Source organism: Aotus nancymaae, unplaced genomic scaffold, assembly GCF_030222135.1.
Source record: "Aotus nancymaae isolate 86718 unplaced genomic scaffold, 86718_ANA_hifiasm-v0.15.2.pri h1tg000014l, whole genome shotgun sequence".
Taxonomy (NCBI): Eukaryota; Metazoa; Chordata; class Mammalia; order Primates; family Aotidae; genus Aotus; species Aotus nancymaae.
Window position 1 is genome coordinate 49,535,651 of NW_026988425.1, and position 27,642 is coordinate 49,563,292.

Here is a 27,642-nt window from a genome sequence, read left to right on the forward strand (position 1 = left end):
TGATTATACTTTCTTAAACTACAGAACTATAATTTTAGTGTTTTCTCTGTTCTGGAACTTCACACCTGTGACTCCATTTCTTTATATAATTGGCCAGGTTGATGTGTAAGATTCTGTGATTTTTGTGCTGACACTAGCCCCCCTTTGAATCAGGGCAGACATGTATCTTGAAAATGTACTACATGCACTTACCAGAGATCTCAGTCTTTTGGAAGAGCTTGCATTATTTGCTTATTTAAGACAACAATGTGCAAATGTATTTGAACCCTTTACATTTGTTATTTACTCTTAATGTGTTTGTCCTCCCCAACTCCCAGTTCCTGACTAGCCAAATTTTATCTTTAAGACTTATCCAAGACCCTACTTTCCCAGTAGGATACCAGCCTACAGTGAGCTATTCCTTCTCTATATGAATATGTTTATTGCACTTAACCATTAATCATGTTTTTTTTAAGCTAAACGTCTCAGGATCTTTTAAAGTCTATACTTCCAAGTCAGTAGTGCCTTCCCTAGAAAATAATCCGAAAACAGTCTTAAATATAGATGTTCAATAGAAGATTACTTGTGATGGCAAGAAGTTGCAACAGTGTAAATATACAATAACAAATTTATCAATAAGTTGTCCCACATTGAGGACTGTGATCAAACTATGACTTGTAGATTTATTAGTAAATCATAATACATCTGTAAATCATAGTATAGCATTGAAAAGGAGTTTTCAAAAACAAATGCTGTGGAAAAATGCCCTACAATTTAAATGGGGAAAAGATAAAATTATATATGTAGTATGCTTTTTATTTTTATGCCTGTGTGCATAGAATAAAAGTAAATACTGATTTGGTTTGGTCTTACTAATTTTGACTGTAAGATGAAAATGAATTTTACATATTTGTTTTAGGAAGTTCAGAAACGTTTTCCTGACGGTGTCCCCTTATTAGACCCTATTGATGATATGGGCATTCAAGATCAAGGGCTGAAAAAAGTCATTCAGAAAGTAGAAGCTTTTGAGCATCGAATGTATTCTCATCCACTTCACAATGACCCAAATTTGGAAACTGTGTATACACTTTGCGAAAAAAAAGCACAGGTATGGCAGAAACTTGGTTTTATAGTAGAATTCTATATGTTTCACTGAATTAATACTTGTTTCTCATTTTCTTATCCTGTTGGCTTGATCAGCTAAAACAGGAAAATGTCTAGCTATCTTTTTAAATAAACTGTCAGCTCTGAACCTGTCAGCTCTCATCAGCAACACAATATAAAGTTCATTTTGCTTTAGTTTGGTATTTCACATAGGGTGTTCTGTTAGTTTTTTCTTCTTTTTAAAAATTGAGATATAATTTACACAGCATAGCACTCACCCTTTTAAAATGTCCAACTTACTGGTTTTTACTGTATTCACACATACTTGGAACTATCGCCACTATCTGACTTCAGAACATTCTTCTCACCCTCTGAAGGAACTTTATACCCATTAGCAGCCACTCTGTTTCTCCCATCCTCTAGCCCCTGGCAATAACAAATCTACTTTCTATCTGTATGGTTTTGCCTATTCTGGATATTTCTTATATAAATAGAATCGTGGTATGTAACGTTTGTGTCTACCTTCTTTCACTTAGCATGTCTTCAAGGTTTATGCATATTGTAGCATAAATCAGTACTTCATTCCTTTTATGGCTAATGGTCTATTTCTATAAAGTAAATCCCCAGTGTTTGTTGGATAAATACATGAGTAGAAACTCCTTTAACAGAGTAATGTGTTCAGTTCATAGTTTTAAAGCACTTTCCCTTTCTGGCTTTTTGTGAACTTACATCATATGGTGCTGTAGCATATAGACAGTATTGACTGCATGCTCAGTGAACACATCCATGCTCTGACCCACCTTGAAGTGCTGCTAGGCAGGAAGCTTGCCATGTACTTCTCAAGATGAGGAAACTGGGACACAACAAGCTTTTGTTACTTACACAAATATCCAGTTGTGATTCTGGCCTGTTCATCTTTTACCAGGACCATTGCAGCAGCTCTCTCCCTGCTGTCAGTCCCTCCATGGCCACTAGGGTCAGCCTTATGTTTTCACAACATGAGAACAGGTAACTTCAGTGTGACTGAATGATGACTCGAAAGCATCTTTGGAGGTGGTTCGAAGACATTATCTGAGCTACTCAAATATACTGAAAAAGACCTTCTTGTCTGGCTGAAGGGACTGGCTAAATAAAGTTGTTATAGAGAGTCTGCAGTAACATGTAAGAAAGCTCATGCATGAGCATTACATGAAAAAAGGATCTGAAATTGATGTGGACTATGATTAGTATTTAGCAAAAATATAAACATACACCAGAAAAGACTAAAAGGAAAAGTGGTGTGTTAGAGCAATGAGATTATAGTGTTCTTTTTTTTTTCTTTTCCTGCCCCCTCCCTACCATTGTCTATAATGTGCTTATATGTATATTATGTGCTCATATGTATATATCTGCTTATATATATGTGCTTATATACATATAAGCACATTATATTATGTGTGTGTGTATATAATTTTTTTTTAATGGAAAAAAGATACAAGTTGGGCAAAGTGGCTCACACCTGTAATCCCAACACTTTGGGAGGCCAAGGCAGAAAGATTACTTGAGCCCAGGAGTTTGAGACCAACCTGGGCAACATGATGAGACCCCCCATCACTGCAAAAAAATTTTAAAATTTAGGCATGGTAGTGTGCACCTGAAGTCCCAGGTACTCAGGAGGCTGAGGTAGGAAGATCACTTAAGCCAAGGAGGTTGAGCCTACAGTGAGCCATGGTTGCACCACTGTACTCCAGCCTGAATGACAAGAGTGAGACTCCCATCTCTTTAAAAAAAGAAAAAAGTGTACATGTACAGTCCAGACAATTTTTTCCCCAATATTTTTGATCCACAGTTGGTTGAATCCACAGATGTGGAACCCGCAGATATGAAGGGCCGACTGTATATCTGTGTTCTTTTATAAATGTATAGGAAAAGATCTTGTACAGCATTGTCTGGTATCAGCCACATTTAAATTTTTTAGTAGCCACATTTAAAAAAAAGAAGAAACCAATGGAATTAACTTTAATAGTATTTTTATTTAACCCATTATATCTAAAAGATTTCAGCATTTTTATATTCAAAATACAAACATTACTCAAAAAATCCTAAATATTGGATTCTATTCTACTACCTTGTAAGCTTTATAAGTCTCACAGTAATTAGCATGATGCTTTGCTCTGCTTACATAGGCATCCTCTGTCACGTCAGTCAAAGAAACCCTAAACAAACAATGATTTGTTCTTTTTTTCGATATGCCCAATAAGTCATGCTAGGTAGCAAAACATTCATTGTCTAAGTTGGAAAGCATTGCTTCCTGTGACAGGGTATTTGACAACACATCTGTACATAGCGATATAAATAATCACTAAGAGCTTGTATCTAGGGTCTGATAGCTTGGGTTTGAACCCCATCTTTATCACTCAGTAGCTCTGTTCATAGCAATATAAATAATTGAAAAGAGCTTAGATTCTAGAGTCTGATAGCCTGGGTTTGAACTTCATCTGTTTTGTTTTGTTTTGTTTTGTTTTGTTTTGTTTTGTTTTGTTTAAAGACGGGGTTTCACCATGTTGGTCAGACTGGTCTTGAACTCCCAACTTCAGGTGATCCGCCCGCCTTGGCCTCTAAAGTGCTTGGATTACAGGCGTGAACCACCATGCCCGGCCTGAACTTCATCTTTATCACTTAGTAGCTCTGTATTCTTGACCAGTTTATTTAGTAATCTCTCCGTGCCTCAGTTTTCTCATCTATAAAATGCAGATTTAATATTAGTTCCCTACCTTTTAGGATTGCTATAAGAATGTAATAATGTAAAGCACTAGAAATAGAGTACATAAGTAATCTCTGAGTAAATACGCTGATCACGTTCATAATTTTTCCTCCTTAGTTGAGATTTAATCAACAGTCTACAAAATTCTGTTGTCTTTGGATTTCAACTTAACAAAACTTTTCTGTCAGTGTTTTTCTGAACCACCACTTCAGAATACCATCATTTTTTGTTCTTACACTACTGTATGCTTGTCATAGTTGGAAAATATGTAATATTTACTGATTAACTAAATTTTAAAACTCATCTACTCTAAAGGATGACCTCAAGGTGATATATTTTCATTTTAAGTTTTCGTATCTGTTTTGAATAAAGGCCTGTTGTCTTTGCTAAAACCATTTCCAGCTTAGGCAAATTTATGATGTAACTTTTAAGGGCAAAAAGAAGGAAGAGTTTTCAGGACATCATGGGGGAAATGTAGACAGTCAAGAGAAAAGATTTCTGTACCCTTATTTTTCTTCCCCTCTCTAAGCTACTCCTTGATGCCTAAGGACGAAAAGCTAGAGCTGCTGGGATTGGTACTTTGGGGGCATGATTAATTGTCCAGTGAATTCTTTATTGGGAGAGCCCATCCTAATTTCACCACTGAATTTTTCTACTCTTACAGCCTACCTTGTCTAACTCGCAATATCCAACTCACTCTCCTCCTTCTAGCCTTCTCCTTACCTCCCTTCATTTAAGCAAGAGCCATGCTCTGTTCTCTGTCTCTGTTCTCTGTCTTCTTAAGCTTTTTGTATTTTCTTCCTGCTCTGCCTCAAATTTTTCAAATGGAGATTTTGTATTTTCCATGTACTTGGTATTTTAGGTAGTATTTATCATGACTCTTCTGTAATATTCTGGGAAGGTATCTAAGAAACTCCACTTTACCCAATCTCCCCAACAATGAAGCTTTAACCCAGAAGTATACTGTAAGGTGTTATTAAAAAATATTTTTTGTTTGATTTCATGAATAAATCTCATTGTACATTGTTCACTTTATTACTGAACTTTGTTTATACTTTTATATGCTTTAGATTGCAATAGATATTAAATCTGCAAAGCGAGAACTAAAGAAAGCAAGAACAGTCCTACAAATGGATGAACTCAAATGTCGCAAACGTGTTTTAAGAAGGTTGGGATTTGCTACTTCTTCTGATGTAATAGAGATGAAGGGACGAGTGGCTTGTGAGATAAGCAGGTAAAATCTGGTATTCTTCTAGAAAGTTGATTTTTTTTTAAGTTTTAATTTTTGTTTATTTTTTTGATATGGAGTCTCACTGTGTGGCTTAGGCTGGAGTACGCTGGTGCGATCTCAGCTCACTACAGCCTCCACCTTGTAGGTTTAAGTGATGTTAAAATGACCGTTATCTTTAGGAAAAAAGAACTTTCTTAAAAATATAGTTTGTCCTGTACCTTCTACACTAAGTTTTGAACCATGAAATTGAGAAATTAGAAAAATCTCTTAGATCTTAGTAATTAACACAAGCACTCCTAGCATTTGGATGTATTTCTTTTGACTTTTCTTAAGGCCTTGTGGGATTTTTACATAATCTTAGCTTATATGTAATTTTGTATATGTTAAAAAATTATTAACACTTTCCCACCTTGAAACTTATCCTAGTAACCACTATCTTGTTGCGTGCATAGCAAATTTTAATTAGATTTTGGGCTAATAGGATTTTACAACAGAACTTATTATAAGCCACAGGTTAAAACTGGTTATATTATTTTCTGTTTCAGTAATTTTTTGCCACATTACAAATGACCTCAAAACTAAACTATTTAAAACATCAGCAGTTATTTTATTCTCTTGTTTTTATGGATCAGAAATTCAAGAAGAGCTTATTTGGATGGTTCTGGCTCAGTGTCCCCTGGGATTGCCATCAGACAGCTGGTTAAGCTGGAATAGTAGGAGTCTGGAGCGGCTGGGGAATGTTAGGACCTCTCTCTCTCTCTGTTAGAGCTTCTCCATGTGGTCTCTCCCCGTGAGCTAGTTTGGGCTTCTTCACAGTATGGCAGCCCTAGGATGCTTACATGGTGGCTGAAGGCTCCATTGTGAGTGTTCTAGCTGGCTAAGGTTGCCTTTTTGGACCTAGCTTTACCTTTTGTAACCTAGCTTGCTTATCATACAACATCATTTCCACCACGTTCTCTTGATTACAGGTGAGTCATAAAACCTCCCAGATTCAAGTGGGGGATAATTAGATTCTACCTCTTAATGGGGAAGTGGCTATTGTCCAATATTGCTTTCTGTAATGATGGTATTGTTCTGTATCTACACTGTTCAGTATAGTAGCCACTATTTACCATTTGATAAGTGCTTAGACTGAGGAACTGAACTTTATAATTTATATCATTTTAATTTAAATTGAAATTTCCACATGTGCACATGGCAGTCTGTAGGTCAGTGCAGTTCTAGAAGAACTTGTGGTGTAGGAGATGCTGTTGTGGCCATCTTTAGAAAATACAGTTTATGATACTAAATTGTATAAAAATACAGTAAGTGTGTGTTAGTTATTTCCCACCATGAGAAATGTCTCCTGCCTTAGGAGCCAGCTTGCCTCTGTCCTCCTTAACTAGAAAGTCATAAGCTGGTAGCTCAAGCAATATCCAGTCCGAAGACTTGTTTTGTCCATATAGTGATGATCATCATTCTCAGTGAATATATAAAAGACATTTTTGAAACAGTTTTTTATGTACTCAGGATGGACAGGACCAGAGAATTACAGGCTTTATAAATGATTTCAGACTTTCTTGGTAAAAACGTATTTGTATTGTTCATCTGTTCAGATGTTATAGACTCAGGTGTCTGCATAGAACCAGAAGGAGACTGAGGTGACAAGGACAACTCTTAGCGACCAAAAGGGGGCAGTGACTACCCAGCCCTAGTTAGTTATTATCACAGGATAATGTGCTATTGGATTTTAATTAATAACATATCCAGAATTAAATCTAGACTGCCATACTAGTCTACTGACTCATATGCTAATGTTATTGGGCTTATTTCCTTCTGATAATTACCTATTGTTTTAGAATTAATATAAAAATTAATTTCCTTTAGCTATCTAAAGGAAATTAGATTTTGTGTTGGAAGAATGGAAACTGATTTTATTCCAAGATGTGTTTTTCATTTATAGTGATAACAATATTATATCAAGATTTGTTAACTTTCCCCCAAATTTGCAAAAACTGAGGTGTCATCCTACACTCCTCTTATCCGTCTTTGAGTTTCCTCTACCTCCATGCCTTTTTAAACACTTCCACTGGCTAAGATGCATCCCTCATTATTTTTTCCTCTATTACTGCAGTTGCCCTACTGATTATTCATTGCTTTCCTTCTTGAGTTTTCAGTCTAAAGTACAAATCTGGTATATTCCTTTTTTATTCTTGAGTTGGGATCTCTCTGTTGTCCAGGCTGGAATGCAATGGCATAGTCTCAGCTCACTGCAGCCTCAGCTTCCCAGATTCAAGGGATCCTCCTGCCTCAGCCTTATAGTCCCAAGTAGCTGGGACTGTAAGTGTGTGCCACCAAGCCTGGCTAATGTATTTTTTAAGTTTCTGCAGAGGCGGGGTCTTGCTATATTGCCCAGGTTGATCTTGAACTCCTGTGATTAAGTGATCCGCCCACCTTAGCCACCCAAAGTGCTGGGTTTATGGGTGTAGCCACTTCACCCGCCATCCGGCCCCTTTGTGCCATTCTATTTGGTAAAAGTCTCTCAGTCATTCCTTATTGCTTTTAGAATAGATTCCTTAATTTAGTATATTCTTACTCTCCCTCTCCAGCCTGTCTGTTGCCACATCCCACACATGCTTTTCCTTTTGCTTCATATGACCTTTCTTTTACCCCACCTTATATCCTGTGATTCTGCATTTTTTTTCAAAGAACTTCTGAAACTTGCTCTGAACTTCTTCAATCTGATTTTAGGCTCCTCACCTTTTTTTTTTTTCCATAACCACTTATATAAATCTAGAGCGCTCTGTTAGATCACTGTCCTGTGATTATCAGCTTACTTGTCTGCCTCCCGCATTAGACCGTAGCTTCTTCAAATAGTCTTTTTTCATTTGTATTGTTGCTGTCTTTGCTTGACTTAACTCTTAGCTTACCTAGAGACCCAGATTTAGGTTTTGACTTTTATTTATAAATAGTTTTAACTATTGTAAAGATTCTAATAGTTCATGGCTTTATTCTTCTTTAAAGACCTTCCAAAAAATAAAGGCAAAGTTTACTTTTTTATTAATACAGTACAGTTATTGTATGGGTCAATTGAACCCTGGTTATAGAATGTTAGAAACATCATCTTTGTAGTGTTTCTTTTTTAGCTTGAATTGAACACAGTTGTGAATTCAGAATTTTCATTTTCCACCCAAGGAGAAAAATGAATGAAGGTATTTTGCAATTATTACTCAAATCAGAAGATAAAAACAAAGGGACAAAAAACACTCTAGGCAAAGTGATAATGGTGAAATTGTTTATATAAGCAAAATCTCAGACCCTAGGTAAATTCTCAGATGTAATAACTGGTGCATGAACAATATTTTTCTTTTTTTCTTTTTTTGAGACAGGGTCTAGCTCTGTCACCCCGGCTGGAATGCAGTGGCAAGATCGTGGCTTACTGTATTCTTGACCTCCTGGGCTTAAGTGATCCTCCCACCTCAGCCTCTTGAGTAGCTGGGACTACAGGCGTGTGCTTCCACGCTCAGCTAATTTTTGTATTTTTTTGTAGAGACAGGCTTTTGCCGTCTTACCTTGGCTAGTCTTGAACTCCTGGGCTCAAGTGATCCACTTGTTTCAGCCTCCCAAAGTGCTGGGATTACAGTCATGAGCCACTGCGCTCGGCCGAACAATATATTTCTAGGGACAGTGTCTGTCTCTTTCTCTCTCTCTCTCTCTCTTATATATATGAGAGAGAGAGAGACTCTTACTCATTTTGTCATTCAACAGAAAGGACCTAGTTATGTAATGTCTGTGTTAAGAACCTAGACCATCTCATTTTGCTAAAAGGACTGGTAACAATAGTCTTTCATCTTTCATGATTTGTGCAACAAAGTTTCCTTATATGGTTCACAAGTGGTAAGATATACAGTTGTGTATATAAGGAAATTCGAAAGAAACAGATTATGAAGAAATTAAAAAACAAACCTGTTGATTATTCTAATCTTTATAATAATAAATATGTTGTCCTTATAAGTCTGAATATGAAAATGTTTTACAGTTATGGAGCAAAGAAGATCACCTTCCTCTCCTCAACAAAATCAAGTTGTCAGTTTAAAACAATATATTTTGTTGGTGTAAAAGAGGAATCAAAAGTAATAAGCTAGAACTTAAAGGAGATGTAAATCTGGAGTTGTAGTACATTTTGACAGTGCAAGTGCAGGAAGAAACAGAAGTAGTGATGAGCTAGTACCTACTTATTAGAGGTGTACTTGAAATCTAGAATTGTATTTCCTAGGTGAATATTTTTCAGATTTGTGGATGACAATTGATGAGTAGCAGTTTGTTGCATTCAAAGGCCCCTGCCCACCTTGGTTATATATACTTTCAGCCTTCGGAAAATATGAATTAAAATATGAGTCTTTTGGCCAGGTGTGATGTCTGGTACCTGTAATCCCAGCATTTGGGGAGACCAAGGTGGGAGGACTGCTTGAGCTCAGGAGTTCCAGACCAGCCTGGACAACATAGCAAGATGCCACCCCTACTATAATATAAACAGTTTAAAAAATTAAAACATAAAAATTAAAAATGTGGGTCTTCTATGAGTACATTCTAATTAAGATTAGAAAATTTTTTCATTATCTTTATATATTATTTGTAAAACAACTGAAATGTAATTAGAAGAGTCCTTTGGCCCTAGAAAATAAATGACAGTGATAACTTTTTTCCTGGCATACAAGGTTAAGAAATTGTTCTTATTTCAATGAATGTGTGCATTTTGATATTTGGAATCTTTATGTGAAATTCCCATTTTACATTGATTATATAATTTATTGGTAGTTATAAAGATCTGTTTTGTCCTTAAATAAATCATTGTCATTCTTCATTGATTAATTCTTAAGGTCAAATGTATTTTATTAAAAATGACATGTAAAGGGCATGTGTGTGTGCATATGTGTTTTTATATTCTGACATTTTAAATTTATGCTTTTGTTTTGGCATTGTAGTGCTGATGAGCTCCTTCTAACTGAGATGATGTTTAATGGCCTTTTCAATGACCTTTCTGCAGAACAGGCAACAGCATTATTAAGCTGCTTTGTGTTTCAAGAGAATGTGAGTTAATTGATTCAGCACATCTTATCTATTAATTCACATCATGTAGTTAATAGTGTTATGGTTATACTAATTTTCAAGTATATTTACATATTATACAGGAATGTTAATTGGAAATCAAAGCAGTTTTAACACAAATGTACTAAGAAAATTAAATGATTAAATATGTATTATTAGAAAGGAGAATAAAATAAGACTTGTCAACAATCATCATTAATTAGATTTTGTTTTAAATTTGTTCTATAATCCAATTAATTCACTGAACATTTGACCCAGTCCTTGACAGTCCTAGAAATAAAAAGATGAGTGAGAATAAAACTAGAAAAGTCTGATAAAAATGAAAGGTGGGAGTGAGGTTGAATCAACTCTCCTCCCCAGTATTGGAGAATAACAACAAAGCTGTCCGTCCTGCTAGGAACTAAAATGTTAGTTTTCATGGGCAAGGTTTGAGGTAGTGACCATAAGATCCTTATTGGTTTGGCAGTAATTTTTTCATATGAGTAATTAGTTCACTTTCAACAGTTGTTAAGAAATCAGAAAAGGAAGTGCTGGATGGAACACATAAGAACGTTAATTATCCTTGTACTATATTCCAAAACCAGTATGATTCATTTTTAAAAGTAAGATGTATTATTTTACATTTCAAATTTAAGACTTTATTTATTGTAGATGAAGTGGATAGAATGAGAATAAGACAAGGCTATCTGCCTTCTAAAAATAATTTAATATTCTAAATTTTTGGAGGACTTTTTACTGTATATTCTTAGTTTAACTTTTAAGTAAATCGTATAGGACAACTTGTTGGAGTTTTTTTTTGTTGTTGTTCTACCATTGATCTGTTTACCTGTTAACTGTTTTCTTATTTATTAATCAGATCAAATATATTACTTCTTAAAGTAGGTAGGTACTTTTTTTAGGTACCTGATTACTGATTAGAATCACAGCTATAGTGTCGATGATAACAAGTAGGACAATAACCAAAAACAGCTTATGCTTTCTTGAGATTGCCTACCATGCACCTATGAAATATGCATACAAACGGAATGCATTACTTTACAAAATAATTGTGTTTGTTTTTCCTTAGGCTTAAATTTTTATTATATCAATTTCCAAGATAAAAATAATTAAGAACATTTGTCAGACTTACTTTGATTTGGAAGGTTCAGAGATTTAGGTTTGTAAATGGTTTGGGAATAGGTGGTTTTCTACCCATGTCAAATTTTGTCTTATTGTTCATTATTTGCATTGTTGTTGTTGTTTTATACTGTGTCATATAATAGCTCCTTCTTCTGAGAGGCTAGTTATGTTACCTCTTCAAAGGAGTTGATTAAGCCAAACCACAGCTCTTAAATCTTGGGGCAAGATGTCAGTATATGCAGTTAAGATGTAGTCAATGAAACCACACTTTGTTATATGCAGTATCATTGATTCTTGTGGTGGTGCCTTTCAACATTGAGATAGAAGATTGTACTAATCATTATGTGGATTTTTCTCGATCCTTTGAACAGTGTTTTCTGCCAAAATGTCTTCTAGTAAATATAGTAAAATACTTATTATAAGTAAGATGAAATTTGCTTGATATAATAACTTCTATTTTAAAATGTGTTATAAAACTATACCTCAACATTTTAAAAATAATATTTAATAGGTTACATAAATCTTTATAATATAAACATCTAGTGCATACAGAAATTTATTAAGCACCCAATGTGGGCAGTGTACAGATCTAAGCAACAGACATGTAGCAGAAATGTTTGTTTCCTGATACTTACATGCTAGTGGATGAAGATAAAGAAATACAATATACACGCATTTTGTCAAATGAGGGGTGAAGGTTTTTGGAGAAAAGTGAGAAGAGTCAGTGATCACTGGGGGGATGGGGTTACTATTTTAAATAAGATTATTAGAAAAGGAAAATGAAGTGAAGCTTACGTTGAGAACTACAGGAGAGATGAGGGAACAAACTGTGTACATACCTGGTGGGAGAACATTGTTAAAATCACAATTAACCTCCTTATATCAGGACTGGTGCCTTCTACCTAAGTGATCAGCAGAGAAGAAGGTGATAACTGTTGACCATGAATAGACACAATATCAAAGACATTTCGTAATCTTGGATTCTTGATTAAATGGAGATGTTAAGGTCATTCTGGCTATTTTGCTTTTTCACCATTCATCAGTAATTTTTGGTTTTAGCAGCAGTAATATGGAATCTGGTTCTTGATTTATTATACATATATGCATGATGCAAATCAAAATCAAGTCCTATATAAATTCTGGTGCTTAAAATAAAGGCAGATATGTTGCAACTAACCTATCATTGCTTTTAAAAAATTTTAGCTATAATTACTTTAAACCGTGTCTCACACATACATATATACCATTCTTATAGTAATTTTATTTTTGTACAGTAACTACCTTTGTCAAAATTTTCTTCACAAATAATGTCTGTTATTCTCATCACAAGCCTATTCATTTTGAGGATCTGGCTTTATTTTTCTTTGACAGGGTAAAAAACCAATACACAGAATTTAAGCAGCTTGTCCAAGTTCATTTGGCTACTTAGTGATAGACCTGAAACTCCATCATCTAATTCAGAAATTGACAGACTTTCTACTGTGGGAAAGCAATACTACGAATACTGAAACTCAGATTAAACTTGTAGCTGTCTTATGCTTTGTTAGAGTTAGAGTATCTGGGTAAAATTAAAATTGGGAACATTATTTTTAACGTGCTTTATTCTGAGTTTTCAGTTGCTAAATTTTCAGTTTCTACAGATTGAAAGTTGCCTAGAAGCTAAAACTGTTTCAAAATTAAACTGTGATAAAACCCTTTAATGTTAATGTAACTAAACTACCACGTATGTTTACAATATTTGCCCTCCCTCAGTTCCATATGTAATCACAAAAAGTAGCTAGTTAGCACACTTTGCAAATTTAGCAGTGTAATATTTTCCTCTGAAATGTAGTAACAGAATATTATAATTTAGGATGAGAGGAATAGGGATTTTGCCTGTGTAAACTGAATTCATTAGAAACTAAGTGCTAATGACTAAGGTCATATAATTTGATATTAGTGAATATCTTAAAAGCTTTGTTTAATTTGTTAAAACAGGTAGTGTGAAAAACCAAGAACTTTAAACATGGGTTTTTATATCTTATTTTCCTTTTGTTTTATAGTCTAGTGAGATGCCCAAATTAACAGAACAATTAGCAGGACCACTTCGTCAAATGCAGGTAAGTTTTTTTTTTTTTTTTTTTTTGAACTACATAGTTTATGAACAGTAGATTGTAAAATAAACATTTTGATAATCTAGTCATAGTAGTTTACCATTTCACACAGATAACTTCTATAAGGATTAACTTTGTTACTTAATGTCTGTCGTGTAATTTAATGTTACTCTGATAACATCTCTTGTGATTTTTACTTTAGTGATTAAACAGTGTTTCTTTCCCATTATTGTAATGAACCGTATAGCATTGTTGTGAATGCAGATTAAAAACTTCATAATGTAAATAGGCTATACTGACAGCTCAGTGCTTGTGTCATTTTCTTTCTCAGTACTAAGAATGGTATCTTGATGGACTAGGATTTAGTTTATTTTTAATTTTTTGCACATTTTTTCATTCTGGTTTATAACCAAGTTTTGTTGTTTTTTGTTGTTGTTTTGTTTTGAGACAGAGTCTTGCTCTCTCACCCAGGCCTGGAGTGCAGTGACGTGATCTGGGCTCACTGCAACCTCCACCTCCCGGGTTCAAGCAATTCTCCTGCCTCAGCCTCCTGAGTAGCAGAGATTACAGGCACGCATCACCACACTCAGCTAATTTTTGCATTTTTAGTACAAAACTTAGCTAATTTTTGTTTTTCATGTTGGCCAGGCTGGTCTCGAACTCCTGAGCTCAAGTGATTAGCCCACCTCAACCTCCCAAAGTGCTGGGATTACAGGCGTGAGCCACTGTGCCCAACCTGTAACAAAGTTTTAAAATCTGTTTTATCCTAAGAAATTGTTTGTCTCTGGGTTCTCAAAACCACAGTAGTTTATAGTAATACATTTTTGTCTTTTATTATTTTCATAGGATAAGCCGATTTTATCTGCCTTTTCAACATTAGACAAAGGCAGGGGAAGATGAGCTAAGGAATTACAAGAGAGAAACAAAAAAATGTGTCATAAAAAGGCCCCGTCAGAACAACAGACACTGGGGCCTACTTGAGGGAGGAGGAAGGGAGGAAGGAGAGATTGAAGGAGAAAAAAGAAAAAAAACTGTGGGATATTATGCTTAGTACTCAGGTGGTAAATAATATATACACCAAACCCCTGAATCACAAGTTTACGTAGATAACAAACCTATACATGTACCCCTGATCCTAAAATAAAAGTTAAAATATTTTTAAATTAATAAATCAAAAAATTTTGATTAAAATAAAAAGGCCTGTTCAGTGGGACATGTAACATGCCTTAAAATCACTAAGAAATTTAAATTTCCAGAGCCAGCAAAGTCTTCATAGTTCTAGAGTTTTTGACCTTTTAGATTGCCAAGTAGAGAAGAATGAAGTTTCTAACTTAGAGGAAAACAATATGAAGATTTATGCATTTTTAAGCATTGTTGGGGAAAGAAGTATTTTTGCCATGGGATTTGTGTTTCTCTAAATCTGTTTTGTTACTGTATTTTGTTAATGAAATAATTAGAGATTAGTTAAATGCTGCTCTTGAATAATTTTAATGAGGAGTTCTGTTTGTAGAAATGATACCACTGTCAGAAAACATGCTCTTGATACATTTTTCTTAGTTAACTACGTCAACATAATGGGAAAGATTGGCTGTTTGATCACTTAGCAATAGAACAGGCATTGTGCCTATTTAGGAGCAAGCAGAATGTCCACACTGCAGACATAATACCTAGGAAGAGAAAGGGACCTCCTGGAATACTGGCTTTGGAAACCTAAAGAAAAAAGTGATATGAGAGATCATAAGTAAGGAATTTGAAGTCTGTCTTTTATCTTTAAAGGAATGTGCTAAAAGAATCGCAAAAGTTTCTGCAGAAGCCAAATTGGAAATTGACGAGGAAACTTATCTAAGCTCTTTTAAACCTCACTTAATGGATGTAGTATACACCTGGGCAACTGGAGCTACATTTGCCCATATCTGCAAAATGACAGACGTCTTTGAAGGTATGGTTAACTTTTATATACATATATTTACAATATAAGAAATACAGTTAGGATGGTACTGTTTTAACTAAACAAGAATAATGTGTATTTTTAATGTTTGGTAATTAAATGAAATCTTCTCCCTATTATGTAGATAAAAAATATTCTCCAGAAATTCTTTGTATTATTTAATAAGCATAGTCTGTTCATTAGAAAGTCCTTTAGAAACTATTTTAAACTGTATAATTCTATGCAGTTTTAATTCTGTGAGTTTCTACAATTAAAAACAGATGACCCTAGTAAGTCATATTTCTATGGGTATTTTTCCTTTTCAATTTTATTATCCTGGTGAGCTAATTCCACTAAAAATAGCAGAGCTGAAAATGATCAGTCATATGTAATAACTGACTTGGCTTTAGTCAGACTGTTACTGCAACATGAATCAGATTAAATTTAATGAGCAGAATTTTAAGAGACTGAAGAATAATTGTTACTCAACTGAAGAGAAATTTTAAATGAAGAAAAAACTAAGGCAAAAGAAATATAAGGAGTAATTATAAGGGAATTATAAGCAGCAAAAAAATAAGCAGACTGTTGGCAGGCATGGCGGCTCACACCTGTAATCTCAGCACTTTGGGAGGCCGAGGCGGGCAGATTGCCTGAGCTCAGGAGTTTGAGACCAGCCTGGGCAACACGGTGAAACCCTGTCTCTACTAAACTCCGGGAAAAAAAAAAAAAAAAAAAAACCGGGCATAGCGGCCTGCACCTGTAGTCCCAGCTTTCAGGAGGCTCAGGCAGAGGAACTTTCTGAACTCAGGAGGCAGAGGTTGCAGTGAGCTGAGATGGTGCCATTGCACTCTAGCCTGGGCAACAGAGTGAGACTCCATCTCGGGAAAAAAAAATAGAAGACTGTTTAGAGAAAACCATATTTAGAAATGCTGCATTCAGTAGGTAAAGATTGGCTTGTGTAGGTGTTTATAAATACCCAGTTGTATTTATTGAATGAGATAATTTACATTGAACTTTCTTAAAAATGAAAATAAATGAGTTTGCCCTGTATAGAGATGATAAGAATATTTAAAATACTGCTACTATTGCTTATAGGTTTAGTTTGAGAAAAATTACATGTTTAACAGACCCAATATTCCTTTCAACTGATATTATTAAAGAAGTAATAGATTACTGATTTTATGAGTCAGTTATTTTTATGATGCTTAGGTTAAACTTCTCTGCAACAGAATATTAAAAATTTAAACTAAGGGCCTTTACTACATTGAATGTTAAGTGTTTTAAGGTTTTTAATGTTAAAGTTTATAGCACATTATTTTTAAATTATGGTGTGGTATCTTACATCTTTTTTCTAAAGTTTATAAACTTCTAAGCCTCCTCTAAATGATCATTTAGTCATACAGTCCCAAGTCATTCTTTGAATACTGTATTCTGTTACTGAGAAAGTCATTATTCATTAAATAAGTACTATATGCTGAACACTGTGCTAAGAGCTCTGTATAATTTATATGTAATCACCAGATAGCAATTCAGGGTAGATACTATCTCCACTTTCACAAGGAGACTATGGTAAACAGTTTGACCAAGGTGATGTGACGGCACCATGATTTAAACTCTGGTCTCTGTGACTACATGTAACTTTGCATAGGCACCATAATACCGTATCCTTAAATTTTAGATCACCTGAAAATTTCTTAAACCCTACACTAAACTATATCATCAACATCCACAGAAAATTCATGCTTGGAATAATACTAAACAGGTCTCTAATAGTTGATGATGTGTAGCAACAGCTGAGTCAGTGAGAAGAGGGATGATGTACTCATGAAAATTGCTTTTAACGTAGAAGCACAGGTTGGTGTATGACAGTTGTGTGTTTCAGCAGCGCTAGGGCGATCACATAGAGCCACACCAGTCTTCAGTCTGACATCTTTTTGAAACATAAGGATGAAACTAATAACTGTTCTATGCCTAAATATTTTCAAGACTCGTTAATACAATACTCCTATTTATGTAATATCTGCTTCTCTGAAAAGTCAAAACACACTGACATAAAACAATAAGTGGTACGTAGCAGAGAGTAGCTTTTTTTTTTAAGAAAAGTAAAAAGCAGGGGGCAGTATACCTGGCCTGTCATATGAGTATATTTTTTAAAAATCTTTTAAAATGAGTATACTAATTTTAAAAAATGAGTATATTTTTTAAAAATATAAAATTATCTTTATGGATTATTTTTCTGTTCTTTCTACCTGAGTGGAAGTTATCACAGTATGGAAGATAAGTCCTAAACTGCCAAATTGAAGATGGTTTGTAGTTCATACTAGATGCCACCTATGAGTTGACTTTTTCCATGGCATACTAGCATTCCTGAAGTCTATTCTGTCCTCTTTCAATTCCTCAGGGGCTATTTCTACATCAGAGATTGCTTGAAATCAAAGTTTGAAAATTTTAGAAATTCTGTTTTTTAGCTCTAACTTGAAATTGGATCTAACATCAGCATAATTTTTATGTTTTTATTGTGTGTGAGCCAGTAGATCAGCTTAAACCTTTCTGAAAATTGGGATTGAGATATACTATGGATTCGCTCTTAAAACTATTTTTTGATATAAGTAGCAAAAATCAGAACCTTCATTTTCTTAGGATAGTATTTCTATTTTTATAGTGTTATATAGTGCTTCCATTTCAAGAATAACCATTTTCTCTGCATCTCATTATTGTACATGGTTGGTTTTTATTTTTTTTGCAACAGGGTCTGGCTCTGTCAGCCAGGCTGGAGTGCAGTGGTGTGATCTCGGCTCACTGCAGCCTCCACCTCCCAGGCTTTCGCAATCCTCCCACCTCAGCCTCTGGAGTAGCCGGGACCACAGGCATGCACCACCATGCCCAGCTAATTTTTGTATTATTTGTAGAGATGGGGTTTTACCATGAAGCCTAGGCTGGTCTCAAACTCCTAGGCTCAAGCAGTCCACCTGCTTTGGCCTCCCAAGGTGTTGAGGTTACAGGCATGAGCCACTGCACCCGGCCTATGCATGTTTTCTGATTGGAAAAATACTGTAATCAGAGCTGTAGCACACAGTACAGTGTGTCTCTGTTTTTATAGGCAGACAATAATTGCATTTGAACTTTCTAATGTGCTCTGCACAAACCATATTTGTTCCTAATAAAATTCTTAGTTTTCTTTTTATATGAAAATAAAAGTGTCTGGTCATTTCATATCCTGAGCCTCAGAAGTGGTTTTAAGTATTCTTCAAACATTAACTGAGGCTAGCTAACACTGTAATGATCAAAACCATGTGTTTGGGGATGTCTAACACAAAAGAAAAGTTTATATTGTGATTCAGGTTGAGGAATTTTGAAGACATATTAAGTATTTATTCTGTTATCACCCTGAAAAAAAATGACAGAATGTAGCTGTTTTTTTATTTTCATTAAACTAAATTTGAATGACAATTTTAAACAAAATATTTGTATGGGCTGATGCCTAGGGTTTTAGTCAAGTAATCCGGAGGCTGCTGTTACTATTTATTATTTATTTCTGACTCTGCATAAACATTATTGTACTCTTAACTATGAAGGATGACAAAGGATTTGTTTTCCACTGAGCAAGTGTCATTAGGAAAGCTTCTATGATGAATCATCTCTTGCAGCTATTTACTATACCTCTGCCTGCCATATGCTTTTATCTTATTTTATGTTATTTCAGTCCTGCTCCCTCTGTATGCCACGTTTTGAAAGCAAATGCTGTGAAGTGCATTCCTCAACCGTCCCCACCACACACATTTTCACATGCCTTTCAAGTAGCAGTGTTACCCTTTCTTAGCATTGTCAGTGTCATGAGTGATTTTTCAGTGCATTTGTCTTTTGAAAGTATTCTTGCTAATAATAATAGAGTAACAATTTATTAATAATTGTTTCTGCGTTTACATTTTGGCACAGTTTTAGTACCTGATGCTTACTCATTTGATGAATAATTGTGACACCCTAGTGGTAATCGGGAATCATGCTAGTTGCAGTGTGAGCAGCAGTCTCTGCTGTCAAGAAAGGGTTCAGCCTAAGCTGGGGTTTAGTGGTAGGTAGTTGCAAGATACATGTGTGATTCTGACCTCAGGCCAAGCTACACTGGAGTATTAAATTAGGGTCAGAGCGTGAACTGTGGGAAACTGCTTTAGGGTATGCCAGAAAGCTGAAGGCAGAAATGCTGTTTGGGAAAAGCGGCTGCTTTCTGTCCTTAATGAGAATAATGGCTGTTTTGTTCATCAACTAGGTGAGTAAGGCTGATGTTTATTAAAATGCTCTTAAATAAAAGCATATAGTCCCCAGTGTCCATCAATAGATGAATAAATTGTGGTATATATTAGGTTGGTGCAAAAGTAATTGTGGCTTTTGCCATTTTAAATGGCAAGGTGTTCCATTTTAATAAAGATTAAACGGAACAGCTTTCAGTTATAAAAAAAGACAAGACATAGTGACTCATACTACAATATGGACAAACCTTGAACACATTAAGCTAAGTTGAAAGACGGCAGATACAAAGGCCACATAGTGTATAATTTCACTTACGTGAAATGTCCAGAATAGGCAAATTCGTAGAGACAAAGCATATTAGTGGTTGCCATGGGCTGGAGAGACAGGAAGACATGTAACTGCTTAATGGGAACAGGGTTTTGGGGACGGTGGTAAAAATCCTCTAAAATTAGATAATGATGATGGTTACACAAGTCTCAATATACTAAAAACCACTCAGTTGTACACTTATTTAAAATAATTTTATGGTATGTGAATTATCTCTCCATGTGAGTTCTTCCAGAATGTAGTAAACCTGAATTTTTATAAAGGGCAGTAATTGAATTGTATATTTTAACATGGTTAAAAAGGTGGATTTTATGTTTTATATTTTACCACTATTTGAAAAAAAATTTTTTAAAGACAACAACTAGAAAGAATTTGATTTCTCTTTCTACTCTGGCAGGACCGAAAGAAAAGATTTGTAACCAGTAAGTTAATGTGGTTTTGGTTTGGTTTGCTTTTAGTCAGCTTCATTTAGCCTGTAATGGATCATGGCTTTCAAGCTTTTGTCTAGCACCTAGTCAGGCTGATGAGGCAGGATGATTTCTAAAGCAGGGCATAAGGAGAGCCCTTGGATTAGAGAGAACTGTAGTAGGTAGGAGAGATGCTGTATCATTCACTACTTAACCCTTTGTCTTCATTAATCCCTGGAGGGCGTAGCTTCTGTGCTTCAGGCAGCTGTGGACAGTTTGTGCACACACCCAATGATTTGTTGATGAGACTCTGTGGGCAACAACCACAGCCATTGTATTTGCAGCCTTGTGCCTGCTGGCCTCATTTTCTTGTTATCTTGTTACCTGAAACTGTGTCAAAACTAAATTTTCCAGAAATTGAATCAAAATGTTTACAAAATGTCTCGACAGTGCTCTCTGGCCTGGACGTGCATTTACTTGCCTTAGTTTATTCTTTATCTTAGTAATTTACTTCGTATGGTTTGGTCTCTGATAGCTTTTGCAGATTCTTGGTAACACGAGTTACTAAAATTTGTGAAATAATACCATACTCTGTTTCTTGGTACACATTTTAAGTCAGTCAAAACAGTGTTTTATGTCTGGCTCTTTAATGCCCTACATAGCAGAAGACTTTGTACAGGATTTCATTTCAATCCTAAATGACCTGTGAGAATCTGGTCTCAGGTAAAAATTTAGTTACATTTTAACCCACTACCTAATTTCTGTTTGGATATTATTGTTTGCTTCACATTTAATATCTGATTGCATAGATAATATGATATTACCCTCTCTATCCCAACTCTTTGACACCCAGAAGTTTCTGCAATTGGATTTCCTGTTTCATTGCAAGGCAGTATTGGAGCCTGCATTCCTAGCAGCTAAGAATAGAAATAACAAATTAATAATTATTAATTTAATAATAGTGTAAACAGTTCACTGTTCTACAGATTGCATTTTGAGAACTCGTATTCCTAATATATTTATTTCATGCATTAAAAATAAAGTCACAAACGTTTTAGATTTAGGTAGGTAGCACTTAGAGAAAGGGTCTCACAATCTCTGCCCCTCTTTGCATAAGCCGAGCAAAAGTGAAACTATGTTTATAGCTTCAGCTTTGATACAAACACTTTTCTCAGAGTCTAGACCCATGGGAAAAGGCATCTTTCTTTGTGCTCCTTGAGAACACTCTGTGTAAAGAACGTACTAATGAAAGAATCTAAGGTCAAGAAGAATGAATGAGTCCACCTTTAAAATGGCAAATTTTATCCTGTTACTCTCCTACTAAAAACAATCTGTTGTATTCTATGAGATGGTATGGATTGTGTCCAGATGCCTCACTAGGCCACACTCAGGGTCCTTGAATAGCTGTGGTTTGCCAGTCTTTCCTGCATTGTCATGGTGGTTCTTCCCTTGTTGCTGCCTGAGAGATACTGCCTCGTTCTTACAGACACAGATTATGTCATCTTTGCAGCCTTCACCAGAGTTGCTCCCTCCTCCTAGGGCATTTTGTTTTCCTACCTAATACCAAGTGTCAGCACGTTAGTAATAAACAGGTCTTTCTTTACCATTAGTCAGAGATGGGAGTTAAGCCTTTCATCTTTGTAGCCTTCCCCATTACCTGACAGGTTTGCTACCTGAGGGACTTCCTGAAGTCTGAAGTCCCTCAAAGTACTGTTAATTATCCTGTGTTCTCCTGCCTTGCCTCTCAACAAAAATTCTGCAGTTCCTGATTATTTCCATTTTACAAGTGTTTTGTTCCTTTTCTATCCAGGCAGCATAATTCGTTGTATGAGGCGCCTGGAAGAATTGCTTCGACAAATGTGTCAAGCAGCAAAAGCCATTGGAAACACTGAGCTGGAAAATAAATTTGCAGAAGGTCAGTATCAAATGCATAAGCTGTTTCTAATTTAGGCAAATTTTGTGAAGCAAATCTTGAGTCCTGCACCACAATCTAGGAGGACATTTTGAGATGTTCTTCACTGTATTGTCATCGAGAGCCATCTACAAGTGTTTCTATAAAATTTAGTGTGTTGGGGGGGGTTAGTTGAGATTTTATATATATATCCATTTATATATGTTGATTGTATACTTACTACATGCCAGGCATTGTTTTAAGCACTAGGGGATATAGTGAACAAAAAGATACCACTGCCTTCATAGAGTTTACATTCTAGTGTGGGGAGATAGACAATAAGTCAACAGTTAAACTTACAAGATGGTGATAAGTCTATAAGGTAAAAAAGCAGAAAAGACAATAGAATTTGCAGATGGATAAGATGGTCTAGTGCCTCCACAGGGAGGGTGGCAGTTAAGCCCCTTGGTATATGCTTGATATACTTGAACACCACCAAGAGGCCAGTGTGGCTGGAGCAGAATGAGCAATGAGTATAGTAGTAGGGATTGAAGTGAGAAAGGAAAGGATTTCATAGCTCCCAGCCCCAGACTTCTCAACTCTGCAGTGATTGGAGGTGTGGAGCTTGGGAGTAACCTGCCCTGACTTGGACTTTACAAGGTAATTCTTGCTCTTACATCAGGGCAAGTCTGTAGTGTAGCACAGTAGAAGCAGGAAGACCAGATCAAGAAAGAATGGCTAAACCAAGGTGGTTGTAATGGGGTTGGGCTTGAGGGGAAGGGGCATAACCATGCCCGTAAATAGTTTTGTCATTTCTACGGGACCAAGAAAAAGGACTAAGTTAAAGCATCAAAAAGTAGTAACCACATTGTTGCCGAGTCAGTCAATGCTAGTGATTTCTGCCAACCACTTAAATGTCCTAAGAAGAGGTTTGCAAATCTGGCTTATATTTCCATATCGTTGATAAAAAGCAGGCCTGTTTAATAACTCAGAGTTTAAGTGTAGATGTCAAAGTTTCAAAAATAATTTGTAAATAAAATATCTATTTGTCCTGCCTTGGCCCAGAAAGAATTTCACATGGGAGCTGAAAAACAATACAGTGTCAGATTCTGATGTAGGTTGAAAATCCAAGTCTTTGGATTTACCTTTCTTTAGACAGTTTAGTCCTTCCTAGAATTTGTCTTTTTAAGCAGTTCTGGACATCTCCTTCCTGGCCATCCCCCATAGAGTAGTTCAGAGTCAGAAGAACAGGGGTCTGGCTTCTGTGTTTTCCACCTCACAGAGGTGGCTGCAAATTCCTCTAGGTGTTCAGCAAAGTATTTGACTTTCCGGGCTGCTCTCTCACCAGTTGAATCAGGGTTGGTATGCTGTCTTTAAAACTTCAGTAGAGACAAGTTAGGTGTTTTGTGGTCTTGAAAGTTTAAACCTTATTTTCTTCTCTCTTAGGAATCACCAAAATCAAGAGAGATATTGTGTTTGCTGCCAGCCTCTACTTGTAGAGTCAGCTAAAGGAATGTGAGATTTTAAATTATATTATTCACCACCTGTTTGATTATAGTTGACTACAAATGCCTGCAAATGTGGATTTGGTTCTCCCATCATCTCAAGACAGTTGTCCTCAAACATTTTAATATGTATTATATTTAAATCAAACATCATTCATAGAAAGCATATTACATACACATTTATACATAAGCATTACATTTTTTTAATAAAAATGTATACAGGTGGGGCACTGTTTTGGTGGAAGGCTTGGAATTTTTTAAATGAATTTAGAGCTATTCAATAACCACTGTGTTAAAGGTAACTATGTACACACAAAGTGGGCATCCAAGAGGCATAGCAGCAGCAGCAGCAGTCCTTTAAAGGCTTGTACACTGGTAAGAAAGATGCATCCTCTTGCCTTGTGGCAATCATTTTTCTTTAGAAAACAGGCCAGCTTCACCTGGGCACCTGGCTGCCCATTAAGGCTGGTGATTGCTCCGATAGTGATTCCCTGTTGTTGGTGTTTCGTGCAGAGTTGTATGAGAGTCCTCCTCTTTTCTCTCTTTAAAGGAAGTTCTTTCTTTGAAGAAATCCGATACATATACAGCCTACAGAGCAAAATATTTAATGGTATAATTTAGATTAAGTAAGTTAAAAACTATATACAAAGTTGTGATCAACAGCATCCTAAGATAAATACAAACAAAAAGATATAATTTGAGGTGTACAGATTAAGCATATAAAAAATTAGAGGCTAACTGGGATTTTTTAAAGGAGATTATTCCAAATTAAGAGTTGCTTTATGTCCTTCAGCAAATAGCTTCATTTTGCCAATACTTAGTAAAAGAGTTATTTCTGCATGTGAATTAGTTTTTTCAACTCATACCCCACCCCCAGCCCCCACCAAAAAAAAACCATTTCTAGCCAGGGCCTTTTACAATAAAAAATACTAAGAGTTTATAAAAATACTAAGTTTTACAAAGAGTAACCTGGTTTTTACCAGCTGTGGATCCTAAAGTGACTTTTAATAACCTTGGGATTCTTGCCCACTGCACAGTTTTCTCAGTGGGAATTTTTTTTCTATTTACTTATCTAAATGTTTAGCAATATCAAGATGTATGCCGTTGAGCTGTATACTTACAACTAATATTGCAACCAGAGCTCCTTGAATGAGTCCAGTCAACACATCACTCCAGTGGTGTTTGTAATCAGAAACTCGAGAAAGGCCCACATAAATGGATACAGCAACAAGACCAAATTGCAGTGTGGGACGTAAGAGTCTTGCCCAGTCTCCCTTCATCCTGGCTTGAAGATAAAGCTAACAGAAAAGATAAGAATAAAGAAAATAGTTTATTTAACATAACAATGCATAACTTTCTACATTAAGAAAGGGTTGGCATTTAAAATGATTATCAAAATATTATTATATAGGGAATAGGACTTCTAGGCAAACATTCGTGTATGCATTGCTGCCTAAATGTTAATCCTTTGAAAGAAACAAAACTATTGCCCTACTAACTTGTTTAGAAGAATCTACTGCCAGTCTAGTTATACCACCCTTCAATAAACAAGTGTTTCCTGTTGATGGCTTTCTAAAAAGGATTTCAGGGACAGGTCCTCTCCTTGTAGTCTGGGTTACAATTCTGATAATCAAGGGCAGTACTGCCATTGGTTGGTTGTTTTCCTTAAAGAAATGAGGTCTTGCTTTGTTGCCCAGACTGGAGTGCAGTGGTGTAGTCATAGCTCACTGCAGCCTCAAACTCCTGGGCTCAAGCAGTCCTTCCATCTCCGCTTCCCAAGTAGCTGGGAGTATAGGTACATGCCACCGAGTCCAGCTAATTGTTTTTATTTTTTGTAGAGCTGGGGGGGTCTCACTATGTTGCCTAGGCTGGCCTCAAACTTTTCATCTCAAGCAACCCACCTGCATTGGCCTCCCAAAGTGCTGTGATTACAGACATGCGCCACCATGCCTGACCCAGTATTGCTGTTTGTTCTGAGTCTTGGGATAAAGTGCTAGTATTCTGGGCACAGGTTGCCCTTGCTTTGGGCCTGTCTAGGGACTATTTGATTAATTCACCAAAGAGAGCTCTCCTCCCCTCAAACTGTTTAACAGTGCAACTGAGACTAAATAATCTGTATTTGCAAGTAATACAGGTTGTAGTTTAGTTACGGTCCAGCAAAGAAATGTATTCTTTCAGTAGTACCTGTATCCCCTTTAAGTTCTATGACTTTTCTATACACTAATCAGACCTAAGAAATTCCACTTTCTCGTGTCAGTCTGTCTTTGACTTTGGGTGCATCCTTAAAAATTTTATTTAGAAAGGATTCTTTTTAGGGATTCCACTCTCATTTAATTAAAAAAGAGGGGGCCGAGCATGGTGGCTCACGCCTGTAATCCCAACACTGGGAGACCGAGGTGGACAGACCACCTGAAGTCAGGAGTTTCACAGCAGCCTGGCCAGCATGGTAAAACCCCATCTCTACTGAAAGTACAAAAATTGGCTGGGTGTGGTGGTACATGCCTATAATCCCAGGTATTTGGGAGGCTAAGGCAGGAGAATTTCTTGAACCCGGGAGGCAGAGGTTGTAGTGAGCTGAGATCGTGCTACTGCCTTCCAGCCTGGGAGATGGCGAGACTCTGTCTCAAAAAAAAAAAAAAAAAAAAAAGAGACAGCTACCTAATTTCTATCCAATAACAATATACTTTTTTAACATTTTCTTTTAAAATTTTCTTCAGTGACTCATAGACTTAATTAAATGCAGTCTTCAGAAAACAATATACATAGCTCTCCCCATGGACACTGCCTATTTAAAATAGATGACACAAATCCATTCCTAGCTCTCTGGGCACTGCCATGGGTGTTCAGTTCCCAACCACTGGCAAAGACCCACGGCTTACCTAATTTTATCAAGTACTTAGTATAAACATCTAGTTCTAAAAGAGCATACCAGTTGTTTAACTGAATCTGACTCATCAGCTAGTTTAAGTACCACTGGCTTTCTGCAGAATCCTTACTTTTGTTTGTTGTTCAAGCTGTGAAAAAAGTAAGTAGTAAGAACCTTGTCTCAAGATTCACCTTATTATTTCTACCTTAATTGGAAACTATTCATTTTAAGGAGAAAAGTTCCTTGATTGCAGCAGAAGCCAAGGTTTAGATACTACTGTCAAAAAGTTCAGCTGTCCCCATTTGGTTATTTTGCTACCTTTTCATACAGAAGTTAAATACATAGCTTATTCAGACTATAAAAAAGTATATACCTAGGAATTATAAATACTTATGAATATAGACATCTTAGGGAATACTGTACACAACTATGCTAAAGACAAAACAAGAAAACAGCAACTCTAAAATGGACTTAAGCTAGTCCCATGCTACTTCCAACCTGAAGGAAACTCAGAGATAGATAGGACTTCAAGGCCTTTCCTAAGATTCTAAAATCCCTGTAGCAATATGTTTACTCTAAAGAACTCTGGCTTTCACTGTAGGTAGCCTGCAAACTCATATTGAGTATTATTTTCTCCAGATTTCTTCCCCAACATGCCAGTGAAAAGAATTAACATTTACTTACATGATCAGTAATCAACTAAGCTCTAACACTTTTAAGTGAAGCCTTTCCCCCTATAAATAGCTGGTTTTCTCGCACATCTAGCCAAGAATAGTGGTTTTCCCCATCAGTGAAACTGTAACCATGGACCCCCACATTGTTTCACCGTGAGAGAATTCTGGATTCCCCAGTTGTGGTTCTGAACCTAACCCTGTACTCTAGTCCTTGGCTTCTCTAGTGACAAATAGTCACAGCCTGAGTGTGCTTCCTATGTGCCCATACTGTGTTTCCCTGGGCCAGGGTACTCAGTGTAGCGCTGTGAAGACTTCCATTTCTGAAGAGCCCAAGGAAGTGGACACCCTGAATTTCTCAGACCTTGGGTCAACTTGAGTTCCACAGTTGACATGCCCAGAAATCCAGACTGGCTTTTCCCCTCCCGTCTTGCCAGCAAAAGTTT

The 27,642-nt window shown here is 36.1% G+C and overlaps 2 protein-coding genes across 4 annotated transcripts in view; one reads left to right on the forward strand and one right to left on the reverse strand.

Moving 5' to 3' along the window:
• MTREX (Mtr4 exosome RNA helicase) overlaps positions 1 to 23,889 on the forward strand; it is a 109,684-nt gene extending 85,795 nt beyond the window's left edge. Inside the window, exons 21-27 of the mRNA XM_012457304.2 lie at positions 899 to 1,087; positions 4,897 to 5,060; positions 10,022 to 10,127; positions 13,307 to 13,363; positions 15,134 to 15,296; positions 22,074 to 22,178; positions 23,601 to 23,889. Of these exons, the coding sequence (XP_012312727.1) occupies positions 899 to 1,087; positions 4,897 to 5,060; positions 10,022 to 10,127; positions 13,307 to 13,363; positions 15,134 to 15,296; positions 22,074 to 22,178; positions 23,601 to 23,653 (837 nt within the window). The 3' untranslated portion in view covers positions 23,654 to 23,889. The remainder of the gene's footprint in view (positions 1 to 898; positions 1,088 to 4,896; positions 5,061 to 10,021; positions 10,128 to 13,306; positions 13,364 to 15,133; positions 15,297 to 22,073; positions 22,179 to 23,600) is intronic.
• The window catches only part of PLPP1 (phospholipid phosphatase 1), a 103,027-nt gene continuing 99,151 nt past the window's right edge, over positions 23,767 to 27,642 (reverse strand). For all 3 annotated transcript variants that reach the window (XM_012457308.2, XM_012457307.2, XM_064375980.1), the window contains exons 5-6: positions 24,781 to 24,957; positions 23,767 to 24,247 (exon numbers count right to left, since the gene is read on the reverse strand). In XM_012457308.2, coding sequence (XP_012312731.1) covers positions 24,119 to 24,247; positions 24,781 to 24,957 — 306 coding nt within the window. In that variant the 3' untranslated portion in view covers positions 23,767 to 24,118. The remainder of the gene's footprint in view (positions 24,248 to 24,780; positions 24,958 to 27,642) is intronic.